General features: G+C 49.8%; 1 protein-coding gene across 1 annotated transcript in view; it reads right to left on the reverse strand.

The window, feature by feature from the left end:
• ABCA13 (ATP binding cassette subfamily A member 13) overlaps positions 1–14848 on the reverse strand; it is a 374331-nt gene that overhangs the window by 257041 nt on the left and 102442 nt on the right. The window contains exons 28-30 of the mRNA XM_059886027.1: positions 13923–14036; positions 6575–6665; positions 1880–2056 (exon numbers count right to left, since the gene is read on the reverse strand). Of these exons, the coding sequence (XP_059742010.1) occupies positions 1880–2056; positions 6575–6665; positions 13923–14036 (382 nt within the window). The remainder of the gene's footprint in view (positions 1–1879; positions 2057–6574; positions 6666–13922; positions 14037–14848) is intronic.

The raw sequence follows: 14848 nt of genomic DNA on the forward strand, positions 1-14848 counted from the left end.
GAAAAGGGCAAACAAGGGGTCATCATAACCTAGGAGAGGCTCACAGCGCGTCAGCACCGGTCTGACCAGACCGTCCAAGACATTCAGCTCAGTCCCTCCCCCATCATGCAGGGGCCTCACTCCGGGCAGATGAGGCTAATCTGTGTGACACAGCCCTCAGCCATTAGGTAGAACCAAGACCTCCTAACTCCCTACTTTTTCTTGAGTACTTGCTCTAGCTACAACTTCTAATATAATATTGACTGTGTATATGTGTGTGTGCACTCAGTCACGTCCGACTCTCTATGACCCCATGGACTGTAGCCATCCAGGCTCCTCTGTCCACAGAATTTTACAGGCAAGAATACTGGAGCAGGTAGCCATTTCCTACTCCAGGGGAATCTTCCTGACCCAGGGATCGAATCCATATCTCTTATGTCTCCTGCACTGTAGGTGAATTCTTTACCACTGAGACACTGGGGAAGTCCATAAAATTGACTAGAAGTGTCGAAAGTGGCCATTGTTCCTGATTCTAGGGGGAAAGCTTTCAGTCTTTCACCACTGAATATTTTGCTGGCTGTGGGTTTTTCTTATATGGCCTTTATCATGGTAGGTTTCCTTCTATTTCTAGTTTATTAAGTGTTTTTATCATGAAACAATGTAGAATTCTGTGGAATTCTTTTATTGCATTGAGATGATTTTTTTCCTTTCATCTTATTAAAGTGACATATCACATTGATTAATTTGTGTCTGTTAACCTATTCGCAGATTTCAGGAATGAATCTCCATTGGTCATAGTAATATAACCCTTTTAAAGTACTGCTTTCATTTGCTTGCATTTTGCTCAAGATTTTTATGTCAATATTCATAAACGATATCCGTAATTTAAAAGAACTGTCTTTTTATTTTAATAAAACCAACACTGTGGTGTCATAAATACATAAAAATTAATTTCCTTTGCATTTTTTCAGGACTTGAAAAATCACACGAGGCTGCTTAAATAATCAGGATTTCCTTCCATGGGATAAAATATGTCCCTAAGAATTGATGTCTTTGGTTTCTGTGTTCTGCTATAGGAATTCTTCCAACTTCTTATATAAAATCCCCTGTGGGTTGAAGTCCGCCCTTCGGAAATTCATAAGTTGAAGCTCTAACCCCTAGTACTTCACAATATGACCTTGTTTGGAGACTGAGCCTTTACAGAGGTCACCAAGTGAAAATGAGGTCACAAGATGTGCTCTAGCCCAGAAGGACTGGGATACTTATAAGAAGGGGAATTTTGGAAAGACACACACAGAGGGGAGGCAAGGAGACACACAGGGAGCAGACAGCCGTCCACAGGCCGAGGAGCGAGGTCTCTGAGGGAGCCAGGCCTGCCCATACCGGGACGCCAGAATTGTGAGAAAATTAATTTCCGCTATTTAGGCTACTAGTCTGTGAGACTGTCACAGCAGCCTTAGAAAACTAACACAAAGCTGAATAGAAACAATTCACTGTTTATTCAAAAGGAATACAAGAATACATCATATTCATGTTGACTCAGTAAGACCTGAACTAGCCACTGTCTCTTCTTCGCTGACACCAACGATGTTGAGACACCATGGTAAAAATAACAGAGATGTAAGAAATCATAGATTTAATCAAGAAAAGCGTAACGTGTCGTGTAATGTGTCATGCGAAATTTAACCATAAACTAGTAAATTAGTTTAATAAACTGGGAAAAACAGACACTGGAAATAGCATACAAGGCCGATCTTTCCACCAACTCAAGGCAACCAATTCTGCTTTACTCGTTTTACCTGGGAAGCACTCCGTTTCTTTTGGAGCCATGATATGACACGTTTGGGGAGAAATACGCAAGCACTGCCCTTATGAGCATGCGTGTTAACTGAATACTTACTGGCCAATAAAGTGTTCTTCCGCAGGAGCGCCTGTGCTGTGGCCTCCAGGGCGGCAGCAGAGGCCAGGCCCCGGAAGCGGTTCAGCCGGACGCAGGAGGCCAGGTCGACCAGGACGCGGCCCAGGGAGCGCAGGCGGCCGGCGCCCGTGTGGTTCAACATGGCGTCCAACTTCCCTCCTGAGGAGCATAAAACGAGGACATAGCAAGTTTTCTCCGCACAGCATGTACGGTTCCTACAGCGGGGATTATGCAAATAAGCTCCCTCATGAGAAAATTACTCGAAACAGTCCAGTTCTGTTCCATGCTAAAACTGCTGCTTCCATGCTGAGGGCAAACTTTCACCAACACTCCCTGTGATGTTGATACTTGGAAAGAAAACAGTTAAATCACAGAAGGTGAGGTTGCAACCAATGGGCAAGTCAGTAGCAGGGGCCAGAGGGAATGAAGAACCAAGGGAAAGAAGGTGAGAGACATGGGCTGGAAGAAGCCAGCTCTGAGCGAGAGTGGCCTTGCCCCGCTCTGTACCTTCTCAGGGCAGCCGGGTAGCGGGTTCTGCAATGGGGACAAGATCCAGTGTTGCTCCTGAATCAGCTCTACTGTAACTCCATGTTTACACTGGAAAGTTGTCTGAAATGTCAAAGTCTGTGTTCTCATCTGAAGTGTGAAGAAATCAGAATCCCCTATGGGATCGTCCTGAGGATTAAGCATTCGTGGGTACCTCGTGTGTGTAAGTGCTTACTGAGTACCTCCTGTTGTCATGGTTCCAGCTGCTGAAGAGGAAAACTAGGCACCAATCTTAATTCAATTCTTCCTAATGAAACTAAGCTCAACAGCTAGAAAATAGGAGGGCTGCACATTCTGAGGAGCTCTGACTGTTGGGGATTTTTGTTTTCTTGTTTTTGATAGAGAATGGGAAAGTATTCGATTTGGCAGCATGGGGCCAAGGGGGCATTTCTGTGTTGCCGATCGTCTGTCATTTGGAATGTGTGCTCTACAAGCTTGCCCAGGAAGGTTGCCAGAAATTTCACAGGAAGGTTGCCAGAAATTTCACTGTGTGTCATTCCAGAGGCTTCATGGAATAAGGAGTGACTTGGGCTCTGCAGAGTGTGGCTTTGCTTGTCTCCCAGGGACAGAACCAAAGCTGCTTTAAGTGGGCTTGGCATAGCTGAATCATTATATAACTGAATCATTATAGCTGTGTGTGTACATGTGTATTGTTAGAAAAGCAGCACCACACAAATGCCACAGGCTTCAGGGTCCCGTGCAGAGCCCTCCCTCAACCCCCAAAAGCAGCAGCATGTATGTGGAGAGAGCTCTCACTCAACGGAGCAAGTGTACCACGAGAGCCTCTCAAGTCTTCACCATTTGTTGAGTCTGAACACTGCAATGCCCTCCCCTGCCTGACGAGGGTGCTGGGGAGTGCTGGGGGGGCACCTCCACAGGAGAGGATGGAAACAGGACAGGGCACAAAAGCCCACCGTGAGAGGCCTGGACCAGGCCGGCTTCTCTCTCCTGGGTCTGTATCACACACAACGAGACGGAGGGAAGACACACAGGACCAAGGAGCAGGAGGTACAAGAAGGCCATGGGGTCCCAGTCAGCCTGCAAAGGCAGCAAGACTCAGAGGCTCACACAGGCACAGGGGACAAGATTCTACAGTGATTTCAGCCAAGCTTTGCCAGGAGAAGCTGAGCATTTTTCCCATTCAATGCTTATGACTGAGGGCCTGAGACACACTAGTGTGAGCCGTGACCAGCAAGGAGACTTACTGCTAAGTCGCTTCAGTTGTGTCCGACTCTGTGCGACCCCATAGACGGCAGCCCACCAGGCTCCCCTGTCCCTGGAATTCTCCAGGCAAGAATACTGGAGTGGGTTGCCATTTCCTTCTCCAATGCATGAAGGTGAAAAGTGAAAGTGAAGTCGCTCAGTCCTGTCCGACTCTGAGCGACCCCATGGACTGCAGCCTACTGGGCTCCTCCGCCCACGGGATTTTCCAGGCAAGAGTACTGGAGTGGGGTGCCATCGCCTTCTCCAAGGAGACCTAAGGTCCCCGATTTCTGGCCCTAAAAATGATGTTCAACAACTGCCTCCATCCTGATGCTTTTGGCTCTTCCAGACGAAGGCTTCCCAATATCTGGGGCCACCGCTGTTAGGGGAGCTGTCCTGGCCAGAGCAGCTCACCAGCTGTGACCCTGCCAGGTGCCCCTGGGGACAAACCCTCCCTCAGCTGAGACCCACAGAAGGAAACTGAGGCCAAATAAGCACTATGCACATGAGAAGCATCCAACTGGGTTTCAGCACCTCGTTCTTAACCTCACCAAACATTTTAAGGAAACCGTCCAACATGAAAGAGAGAATTCAAACAAAATGAGTAACAAAAAACAGAAACAATGATCAAAAATGAACCTAAAGATTAAAATGACATTATTTTTTACATACAGGTGAAAGATTCAATGAAATGACAGGAAAATATCTGATATGTGAAGGACAATTGCCTGCAGACTAAAAGGATCCAATATTAAAGTATTAATGATAGTGATGGACAACCTGCTGAAGACAAACAACTAGAAAATACAGATGATTTTTAAAAATCTGTGTGAAGGCTTCAAAGAGCTTCCAGAGATACTGCCAACTTATTAGTATTCATGGACATCATAAAACAGAATAACCAAAAACCTAGAAGAAAAAAAGATGAAAAACTAACAAGAGACTCAATACATGTTTCAAAAATCTTTGGATACAATTGTCCAAAAATTAGATCAAATCAGGGAGCATTTCAGCAAAGAACTGAAAACTATTATTAAAAAAAAAACTCCAGGGCCTTCTCTAGCAGTCCAGTGGTTAAGACTCTGCGCTTCCACTTCAGGGGGCACAGATTTAAATTCCTGGTTGGGGAGTTAAGATCCCACATGCCAAGAGGTATGGCCAAAAAAAAAAAAACCAACCCAGAATCAAATTGCAAGTTTAGATTGGGAAACAGGACAAATGAAACAAAGAACTCTCAGCTGAGGTGAGAATAAGCGGATTTTAAAAAAGCACGAAAAAAAAGATCTCAAGCTGAAGCACAGAGAAAAAAAGATTAGAAAACAAGAGAAAAAGATAAAATAAGCTTATGGACAAAGAAAATCTTTCATGGTGTTTAATTGGAGTTTCAGAGGAAAATTAGAGAGAAAATTGCTCAGAAGTAACATACCAAGAGAAAATGAATAAGACTCTCCCGAAATGTACGATATCAAGAAACTAATTCAAGAAGTGCCTCAAAACCAAACCAGGAAACCCATGATGTAAAATGTAAAGTAAAACTGCTAGAAAGAAACAAAAATTTTAAATACAAACATAAGAAAATAAAGATCTTACATGTTCTCAGTAGAAAATTAAATACAGTCTCAAAACAAATCAAGCCTAAACTGACAGAATCAAGGAGAAATAGACAAATCCACAACCATAACGAGAAATATAAACACGCACTTCTTAATAGCCAATAGAACAGGCTTACAAAAACCAAGGGCATACAGGGTTGCATCCCGTCCCCACATAGAACTGTTATATGGAGAAGCCAGGCTAACCATGCAGGGGCATTAAGTCAACAAATCTGGAACAAATGAAGTCATATTGACTGTACATGCTTTGACCACCGTGACCTGAAGCTGGAAATCAGTAACATAAAGATAAGTGGAAAATCCCAAATATTTCTAAATTAAGTTATAAACCTTCAAATAATTAAAGAACCAAAAAAAAAAAAACCACTTCACTGAATAATATGGAAAATAGAAACCTGTTGAGAAGTGGTATGGGTTCTCAGCAGGGTGCTGGAGAAGCATTTGGTCCCTGCGCCCCAAGGTAGCCCTAGTGGGGCTGCAGGCACACACAGTAATGAGCCTCAGTGTCGGGACAGGAAGCATGATCCTCGCCCCACAGCTCGCAAGGGAGCCACTTGCTAGTTTTCCAGAATGACTGTGTTTTCAAGTCTGCTTTTAACTATATGAAAACATGATTCAAGGCAGTAATATCTATTTAAAAATACTGTTAAACTTTCTAAGGCCATAAATCACTAATGCCTTGCCCCCCACTAACCCTCATGCTCCAGGCAGACGCAGCCCCTGTCCCGGGCATGAGCACAGTGCCGGGGGCCTCGGATGGCCTGACACCCTTCCTCCCCTCCTGGAAGTACTTCCATTCCATCTACTGGTCCATGCTCCTGGGAGCATCCTTGGGACGCACCTGGAAAATCAGATTCTCGCTCAGAGCCTGACTCTCCTGCATGTTCACAAAAAGGTTGTTGAGTATCTAAATGAAGTCACGGATTGATAAACTGTAGGCATGCAATAAACATTTGCTGATTGATGAATTTTTTATCTAAGCTTCAGATCTTCAAATCCTCAAATCAATATAAATGCTTTCAATTGACTTAGTAACTCAGTGATAGCCATTTCTTTTATAAACTTGTGTTATACCTCACAATTCATATATTTAAATCAGAACCCTTCCTTTTGAACTAAGTCCCTTACTATTCAAGCCCTGAATCAGCAAGTAAGAAAACTTCAGTTATAAGCAAACTATGGAGTATATTTAATTCAAGCTCTTCATCTAACAGATGAGAAACCAGAAACTGGGGGAGGAAGCAGTGGCTTATCTGTGTCACCCAGAAATTTCCTGGCCGGAGGGTGGACCCACCACACCATCCACCACACTTACCGAAGATCTGAAGCTTTTCAGTCAGTTTGCCTACATCAATGTGTAGCTGGCTTTTTATAAAGCTTCTTATAAATTTGTTTTTCAGGGCTTCCTAGAGGAAAACAATATAGTTTAACAAAAATAATCCCACCATTCCTCTCGTCAAATAATATTTGCTAGGTTTATCTCAAGTTTCATGATACGGGAAAATGGCTCAAAAAGTGAGTCCTCTGTAAAGGGTTTTAAAACACCCCAGTGAATAACAGGACAACATTTGCTCAGGAATTTACTTGAAAAACAAAAGTAAACCACTTAGGTTATAATTGTAAATATGCATTAAGACTGAAAACAATTTGAGTGATAGTGGTAATTATGCACTAATATTGAAAATAAGGGGCTTCCTGGGTGGTGCTAGTAGTAAAGAACCCTCCCGCCAATGAGATGTAAGAGATGCAGGTTTGATCCCTGGGTCAGGAAGATCCCCTGGAGTAGAGCATAGCAACCCACTCCAGTATTCCTGCCTGGAGAATCCCATGGACAGAGGAGACTGGCAGGCTACAGTCCATGGGATCACAGAGTTGAACACACCTGAATCACTTAGGACACACTCATTAAAAACAAAGAATGAATTCAGTGTTGATTTTTCTTTCAAATCTTTCTAACAAAACTATTTGGTGGTCCTTTATATAAATCCTTTGTGTTGCCTTTTCCACAGGCCAGTTATAAAGAGGGGGTCATTGTTATAAAAACACTGACGAAAGGTTTCAGCCTTTTCCCAAACCCTGTCTTGAACCTGCAATATTCAAAGCCTTCTCTTTGGAAGCACGTTTCGTATCATCATGCACATCTTCTTTCACTATGGACAGTTCCAGCTCCACCTCATTGGTCAAAGGTTTCCCTGTGGAAGGTTCTCCAAGATTACTTTCATCAGCTTGATGGCCTCTTGCCTGCTTACCCTGCAGCGGGCACATGCACACGCCCACTGTGGTACCACCCACTTACTATACTCGACAAGCCACTGAGAGTGAAAATGTAGGTGCAGGCGCCAACGCAGGATCAGCTGAAGGGAGGGGGAGCTCTGAGTGGGGATTAATTTGGGGATTTGTTAGCTCCCTGGAGAACACTGATGTTATCCTGACTTACCTTTACCAAATAACTTTATAACTTGAGGACTTCTGACAATTTTCAAATAAGAACCACCTTCTGCATTTAGCTCTTTAATTTCACAGTCGCCTCTTGTCTACAGATGACAGGACTGCGTGATGAAACCTCAGTGTCTGCTTTTTAAAAATCTTGTTTATATTCTTACACTGCCGCTACTGCTGTTCAGTCACTAAGTCGTGTCTGACTCCTGTGACCCCATGGGCTGTAGCCCACCGGGCTCCTCTGTCCATAGATTTCTCCAGGCAAGAACACTGGAGTGGGCTGCCATTTACATCTCCAGGGATCTTCTTTGAGCACTAGCTACTCACCCACCATTGTGGAAGGCACTTTATATGTATTAGTAATTTAATCTCAGCAACATCTCCACAAAAAGATGCTTTTAATTGAAGGAAAAAGTCAGGGTTGCCGGTATCAGCAGAATACTAACCTGGCCCTCTGGGGGCAGAGCCAGACCAGCGAAGGGCCCTGACATCACTTATTGAAAGTCCAAGGATATTACGGATGCTCCTTGAATGCGATCCTGATGCTAAGAAATAGAGCCACTCACCACACTTCATTCTCTTAGCAAACAGTTCTTCAAGTGACTGAATAACTGGCTTTAATTTCTAACTTGACTACTGTGTAAACAGCATTCAGCTAAACTGAAGATTTCGCCATGAAACGGCCTCCTTGTCTTTTCCTGAAGTATGTTTGATTTACAAAGTTGTATTAGTTTCAGTTGTACAGCATAGTGATTCAGTTATACGTATGTGTAGTCTTTTACTCTTTTTCATATTCTTTTCCATTTTAGGTTATTACAAGATATTGAATATGGTTCCCTGTGCTATACAGTAAGTTGTGGTTTATCTGTTTTATATACAGTAGTGACTGTCTGTTAACCCCAAGCTCCTAATTTTTCCCTACCCCTCCACAAACCACCTGATTCTTGAGACGGACTTGGGCACTGTCATGTGCTCTCCTGCTCACATGTCTCATGCTACTTTCTAGACACTCGATTTGCTGTTTATTATCCTGCATGTAGGGCTTCCTCAGTGGTTCAGTGGGAAAGAATCTGCCTGTAATGCAGGAGCCACAGGAGATATGGCTTTGATTTCTGGGTTGGTAAGATCCCCTGGAGGAGGGCATGGCAACCCATGCCTGTATTCTTGCCTGGAGAATCCCACGGACAGAGGAGCCTGGCGGGCTACAGTCCATGTGGTCACAAAGAGTCAGACACGACTGAAGGGACTAAGCACACCCACACATATTGCATGTAACCATCTGTAGTAATAGCAGAGCCCTTATCAAAGCCTGAAGTATTTACCCTATATGATTCACAACAGAAAATGTCTCCTGATCTTTATGTCAGCAGACGAACCCACGGGAAAACAAAGAAGAAAGCAGTAACAGCCATACCCACCACAAGAGCATCACAGACTTCCAACTCCAGGAACGGAACCGGCCAAGGCCCACTGCTATGCTTGGAAATCCTTGCCCAGAGGCCACACCTCCCCAGGCTGCTCTCAGCCGTGACCATCACCAAAGTCACGCCTAAGAGCCACGGCGCCCCGACACAGGAACCTGTCCCCTGGTAACTGACTTCAGCTCAACGGAGGCACTCACCAAACACAGGGACTGGCGGGGCCAATTCCACCCAGCCCCACAACCCACATCTTGCAGGGCCAGATCTGCTGACTGGGGACCCAGGACCCAAACTCCCCTGCCTCGCCAGCCTCCCCTGCCTCCCCCTGCCTCCTCTGCCTCTCCTGCCTCCCCAGCCTGCCCTGCCTCCCCTTCCTCCCCTGCCTCCCCCTGCCTCCCCAGCCTCCCAGCCTCCCCTGCCTCCCCTTCCTCCCCAGCCTCCCCTGCCTCCCCCTGCCTCTCCTACCTCCCCAGCCTGCCCTGACTCCCCTGCCTCCCCTTCCTCCCCAGCCTCCCCTGCCTCCCGCTGCCTCCCGCTGCCTCCCCAGCCTCCCCTGCCTCCCCTTCCTCCCCAACCTCCCCTGCCTTCCCGTGCCTTCTCTGCCTCTCCTGCCTCCCCAGCCTCCCCTGCCTCCCCTTCCTCCCCAGCCTCCCGAGCCTCTCAGCCTGCCCTACCTGCCTCTCCTGCCTCCCCAGCCTCCCCCCTGCCTCCCCTTCCTCCACAGCCTCCCCAGCCTCCCTTGCCTCCCCTGCCTCTCCAGCCTCCCCAGCCTCCCCTACCTCCTCAGCCTCCCCAGCCTCCCCTGCTTCCCCTGCCTCCCCAGCCTCCCAACATCCCCTACCTCCTCAGCCTCCCCAGCCTCCCCTGCCTCTGCAGCCTCCCCTACCTCCTCAGCCTCCCCTGCCTCCCCAGCCTCCCCTACCTCCCCTGCCTCCCCAGCCTCACCTGCCTCTCCTGCCTCCCCAGCCTGCCCTGCCTCCCCTGCCTCCCCTTCCTCCCCAGCCTCCCCATGCCTCCTCTGCCTCCCCAGCCTCCCCTGCCTCCGCTTGCTCCCCAGCCTTCCCAGCCTCCCAGCCTCCCCTACCTCCTCAGCCTCCCCAGCCTTCCCTGCTTCCCCTGCCTCCCCAGCCTCCCCTGCCTCCCCTGCCTCCCATGCCTCCCCAGCCTTCCCCGCCTCCCATGCCTCCCCAGCCTCCCCAGCCTCCCCTGCCTCCCCAGCCTCCCCTGCCTCCCCTGCCTCCCCAGTCTCCCCTGCCTCCCCAGCCTCCCCAGCCTCCCATGCCTCCCCAGCCTCCCCTGCCTCCCCAACCTCCCCTACCTCCTCAGCCTCCCCAGCCTCCCCTGCCTCCCAGCCTCCCCTACCTCCCCAGCCTCCCCAGCCTCCCCTGCCTCCCCAGCCTCCCAGCCTCCCCTGCCTCCTCAGCCTCCCCAGCCTCCCCTGCCTCCCAGCATCCCCTACCTCCTCAGCCTCCCCAGCCTCCCCTGCCTCCCCTGCTTCCCCAGCCTCCCCTGCCTCCCCTGCCTCCCCAGCCTCCCCTTCCTCCCCTTCTTCCCCAGCCTCCCCTGCCTCCCCTGCCTCCCCAGTCTCCCCTGCCTCCCCAGCCTCCCCTGCCTCCTCTGCCTCCCCAGTCTCCCCTGCCTCCCCAGCCTTCCCAGCCTCCACTGCCTCCCCTGCCTCCCCTGCCTCCCCAGCCTCCCCTTCCTCCCCTGCCTCCCCTGCTTCCCCAGCCTCCCCAGCCTCCCCTGCCTCCCCAGCCTCCCCTTCCTCCCCTTCTTCCCCAGCCTCCCCTGCCTCCCCTGCCTCCCCAGTCTCCCCTGCCTCCCCAGCCTCCCCTGCCTCCTCTGCCTCCCCAGTCTCCCCTGCCTCCCCAGCCTTCCCAGCCTCCACTGCCTCCCCTGCCTCCCCTGCCTCCACTGCCTCCCCTGCCTCCCCTGCCTCCTCTGCCTCCTCTGCCTCCCCAGCCTCCCCTGCCTCCCCTGACTCACCTGCCTCCCCATCCTCCCTTACCTCCTCAGCTTCCCCAGCCTCCCTCTGCCTCCTCAGCCTCCCTGTCTCCCCAGTCTCTCCTGCCTCCTCTGCCTCCCCTGCCTCCCCAGCCTCCCTTGCTTCATCAGCCTCCCTTGCTTCATCAGCCTCCCTTGCTTCATCAGCCTCCCTTGCTTCATCAGCTTCCCCAGCCTCCCCTGCCTCCCCTGCCACACCTGAGTCCCCTCCCTCCCCTGCCTCCCCTGCCTCCCCTGTCTCCCTCTGCCTCCCTCTGCCTCCTCAGCCTCCCCTGCCTCCCCTGCCTCCCCAGCCTCCTCAGCCTCCCCAGCCTCCCTCTGCCTCCTCAGCCTCCCCTGCCTCCCCAGTCCCTCCTGCCTCCCCTGCTTCCTCGGGATCCCCTGCCTCCCCTCCCTTCCAGCCTCCCCTGCCTCCTCAGCCTCCCCTGCCTCCTAAGCCTCCCCAGCCTCCCCTGCCTCCTCAGCCTCCCCTGCCTCCCCAGCCTCCCCTGCCTCTCCCTGCCTCCTCTGCCTCCCTTTCTTCATCAGCCTCCCCTTCATCCCCATCCTCCCCTGGCTCCCCCTGCCTCTCTTGCTTCATCAGCCTCCCCTTCATCCCCAGCCTCCCCTGCCTCCCCCTGCCTCTCTTGCTTCATCAGCCCCCCTTGCTTCATCAGCCTCCCCTTCATCCCCAGCCTCCCCTGCCTCCCCCTGCCTCCCCCTGCCTCTCCAGCCTCCCTTGCTTCATCAGCCTCCCTTGCTTCACCAGCCTCCCTTGCTTCATCAGCATCCCCTGACTCCCCTGCTTCCCCTTCCTCCCCTGCCTCCCCTGCCTCCCCAGCCTCCCCTGCCTCCCCCTGCCTCCCCAGCCTCCCTTGCTTCATCAGCCTCCCTTGCTTCACCAGCCTCCCTTGCTTCATCAGCATCCCCTGACTCCCCTGCTTCCCCTTCCTCCCCTGCCTCCCCTGCCTCCCCAGCCTCCCCTGCCTCCCCCTGCCTCCCCAGCCTCCCTTGCTTCATCAGCCTCCCTTGCTTCACCAGCCTCCCTTGCTTCATCAGCATCCCCTGACTCCCCTGCTTCCCCTTCCTCCCCTGCCTCCCCTGCCTCCCCAGCCTCCCCTGCCTCCCCTGCTTCCCCCTGCCTCCCCAGCCTCCCTTGCTTCATCAGCATCCCTTGCTTCATCAGCATCCCCTGCCTCCCCTGCCTCCCCAGCCTCCCCTGCCTCCCTTGCTTCATCAGCCTCTCCAGCCTCCCCTGCCTTCCCCTGCCTCCCCTGCCTCTCCTGCCTCCCTTGCTTCATCAGCCTCCCCTGCCTCCCCTGCCTTCCTCTGCCTCCCCTGCCTCCCCTGACTCCCTTGCTTCATCAGCCTCCCCTGCCTCCCCTGCCTCCCTTGCTTCATCAGCCTCCCCTGACTCCCTTGCTTCATCTGCCTCTCCTGCCTCACCAACTTCTACTTTCCTGCCTCCCTGCCTCTGCCTCAACACCTCTTTCCTTGACAAAATCCTCACAGATGCAATCTCATCTCAGTATCTGCTTTGGGAAGGACCCAGATGCAGAGACATCTTCTCCTACGTACCAGTGCTTTGGTGCTGCTGCTGCTGCTGCTGCTGCTGCTGCTAAGTGGCTTCAGTCATGTCCGACTCTGTGTGACCCCACAGACGGCAGCCCCAGGCTCCACCATCCCTGGGATTCTCCAGGCAAGAACACTGGAGTGGGTTGCCATTTCTTTCTCCAATGCATGAAAGTGAAAAGTGGAAATGAAGCCACTCAGTCCTGTTCGATTTACATAATCTAAATCGCTTCACAGTTCAAAACTGTGGTTCTTTCCTCCCTTCACAGGTAAGAAGCCCAAGGCACAGAGAAGTTCAAGATCACACGGCAGTGGGGACAGGGCTGGGAATCCAAGACTCTCCAGCTCTGAGTCCCTGCTCGGGACCACCTAGAACTACACGTCTGGTGGATAAGAAACAAACCAAACAAGAACAAAATGTAGGTATATTTTCTCAAGCTCAAGTTAGAGCGACACAGATGCCCCAGAAAGTTATCATGTGACCTACCTTGATTAAAGTTTTGTAATTAGTGATTGTCCTTCTCTGAAGAGGTTGAGACATTTGAAGCTAAAGTCCATGATTTTTTGGAATACATTATGTTCTCAATACAGAATATTAGGGAATGAAGGGTTTAACAGGCCCACAGTTCAAAAGCATGCAAACCTTCCAAAAAGCTTTCAGTTGGCAGGGCTGATGAACTGGAATCGGGAGATTTAGATTGACATATATACACAACTGATAACTATGTATAAAATAGATAACTAACAGAACCTACTGTATAGCACAGGGAACTCTCACCAATACTCTGCGGGAACCTCAATGGGAAGAAAATCCAAAAGGGGGGATATACGTATATGTATGCCTGATTCATTTTGCTGTACAGCAGAAACTGATGCAGCAGTGTAAAGCAAATATATTCCAATAAAAAACTGAGACCAAGGCACGAGCTACTTGTCTCCTTGCATGGCCCTGAAATAAACCGTTCTCTGCTCAAAAAAAAAAACAGCTTTAAGTTAATATGGAATTTAAAGCACAAATAAATATTCATGAATTATTGATCATTCTCACAGCAGTAAGATCTTACATGGGCAAAACAATTGATCATTTACAAGAAGTTTTCTCACTTATCCAATTTTACATCAACATTACTAGTCACCCGGCAAAGCCAAGCCGCAGGTGACTCTCTAGCGCCCTCTGAAGGAGACCTCTGGTTTTGCAGACACACCTGGGGTCTCCCAGCCTTTGGTGGCAAAGGAGCCACCCCTCACCTGCAGCTGGTGGAGCATCTGGCCGTTTCCGCTGCTCTGAAAAATGCTGGACGCACTCAGCAGTGTTTCTGACAAAGTCTTCAACTTGCCCACAAAATCAAAAGTATGATTTACCTGCAAAATAAAGCACATCAGGGTGTGTCTCTAGTTCAGCTGTGTTGCACTGGGCAGATCCTCCAGCCCTGTGGCTGCCACAACAAGGAGATACACATTGTGTGCAACTTGGCCATCAGAGCAAAGATCTTCCAAGGCCACACGTCACCGGATAAGGTGACCGTGCCAGTGCCCCTTCCTCCAGGCTCCTTCCACTGCACGTTGCCCATCTGTTCACCATGGAGTCTCCAGGGTACGGGTCACTCTAAGAATGAATGTTCCAGTATACACTGGCTAAATAAGACAACATCTGCCCACACGTCCTCCTCAACCATACATTCTCAACTAGCATCTATGATCTGGTTTATGATACCCAACTCTATTTAGGAGAAAGCAAAACTGTTTCTAATTAGAGGATAATTTTTTTTATTTAGAGGATAATTGCTTTTTTTGTGTTGGTTTCTGCCATACAGCAACTCAAATAAGTCATAACTATATATATCCCCTCTCTTCAAGCCTCGCTCCCCATTCCCATCCCATCCCACTTCTCTAGGTTTTCACAGAGCGCCGGTTTGAGCTCCCTGTGTCATACAACAAATTCCCACCAGCTGTCTATTTTACACATGGTGCGTAATGTTTTTACATTACAATGCTACTCTCTCAATCCATCCTACCTACTCCTTCCACCGCTGTGTCCACAAGTCTGTTCACTAAGCCTGTGTCTACGTTTCTTCCCTGCAAATAGGCTCGTCAGTACTATTTTTCTAGATCCCATATATCTGCATTAATTACAGTATTTGTTTTTCTCTTTCTGATTTACTTCACTCTGTATA

Source organism: Bos taurus, chromosome 4 (assembly GCF_002263795.3).
Source record: "Bos taurus isolate L1 Dominette 01449 registration number 42190680 breed Hereford chromosome 4, ARS-UCD2.0, whole genome shotgun sequence".
In the NCBI taxonomy this organism is placed as follows: Eukaryota; Metazoa; Chordata; class Mammalia; order Artiodactyla; family Bovidae; genus Bos; species Bos taurus.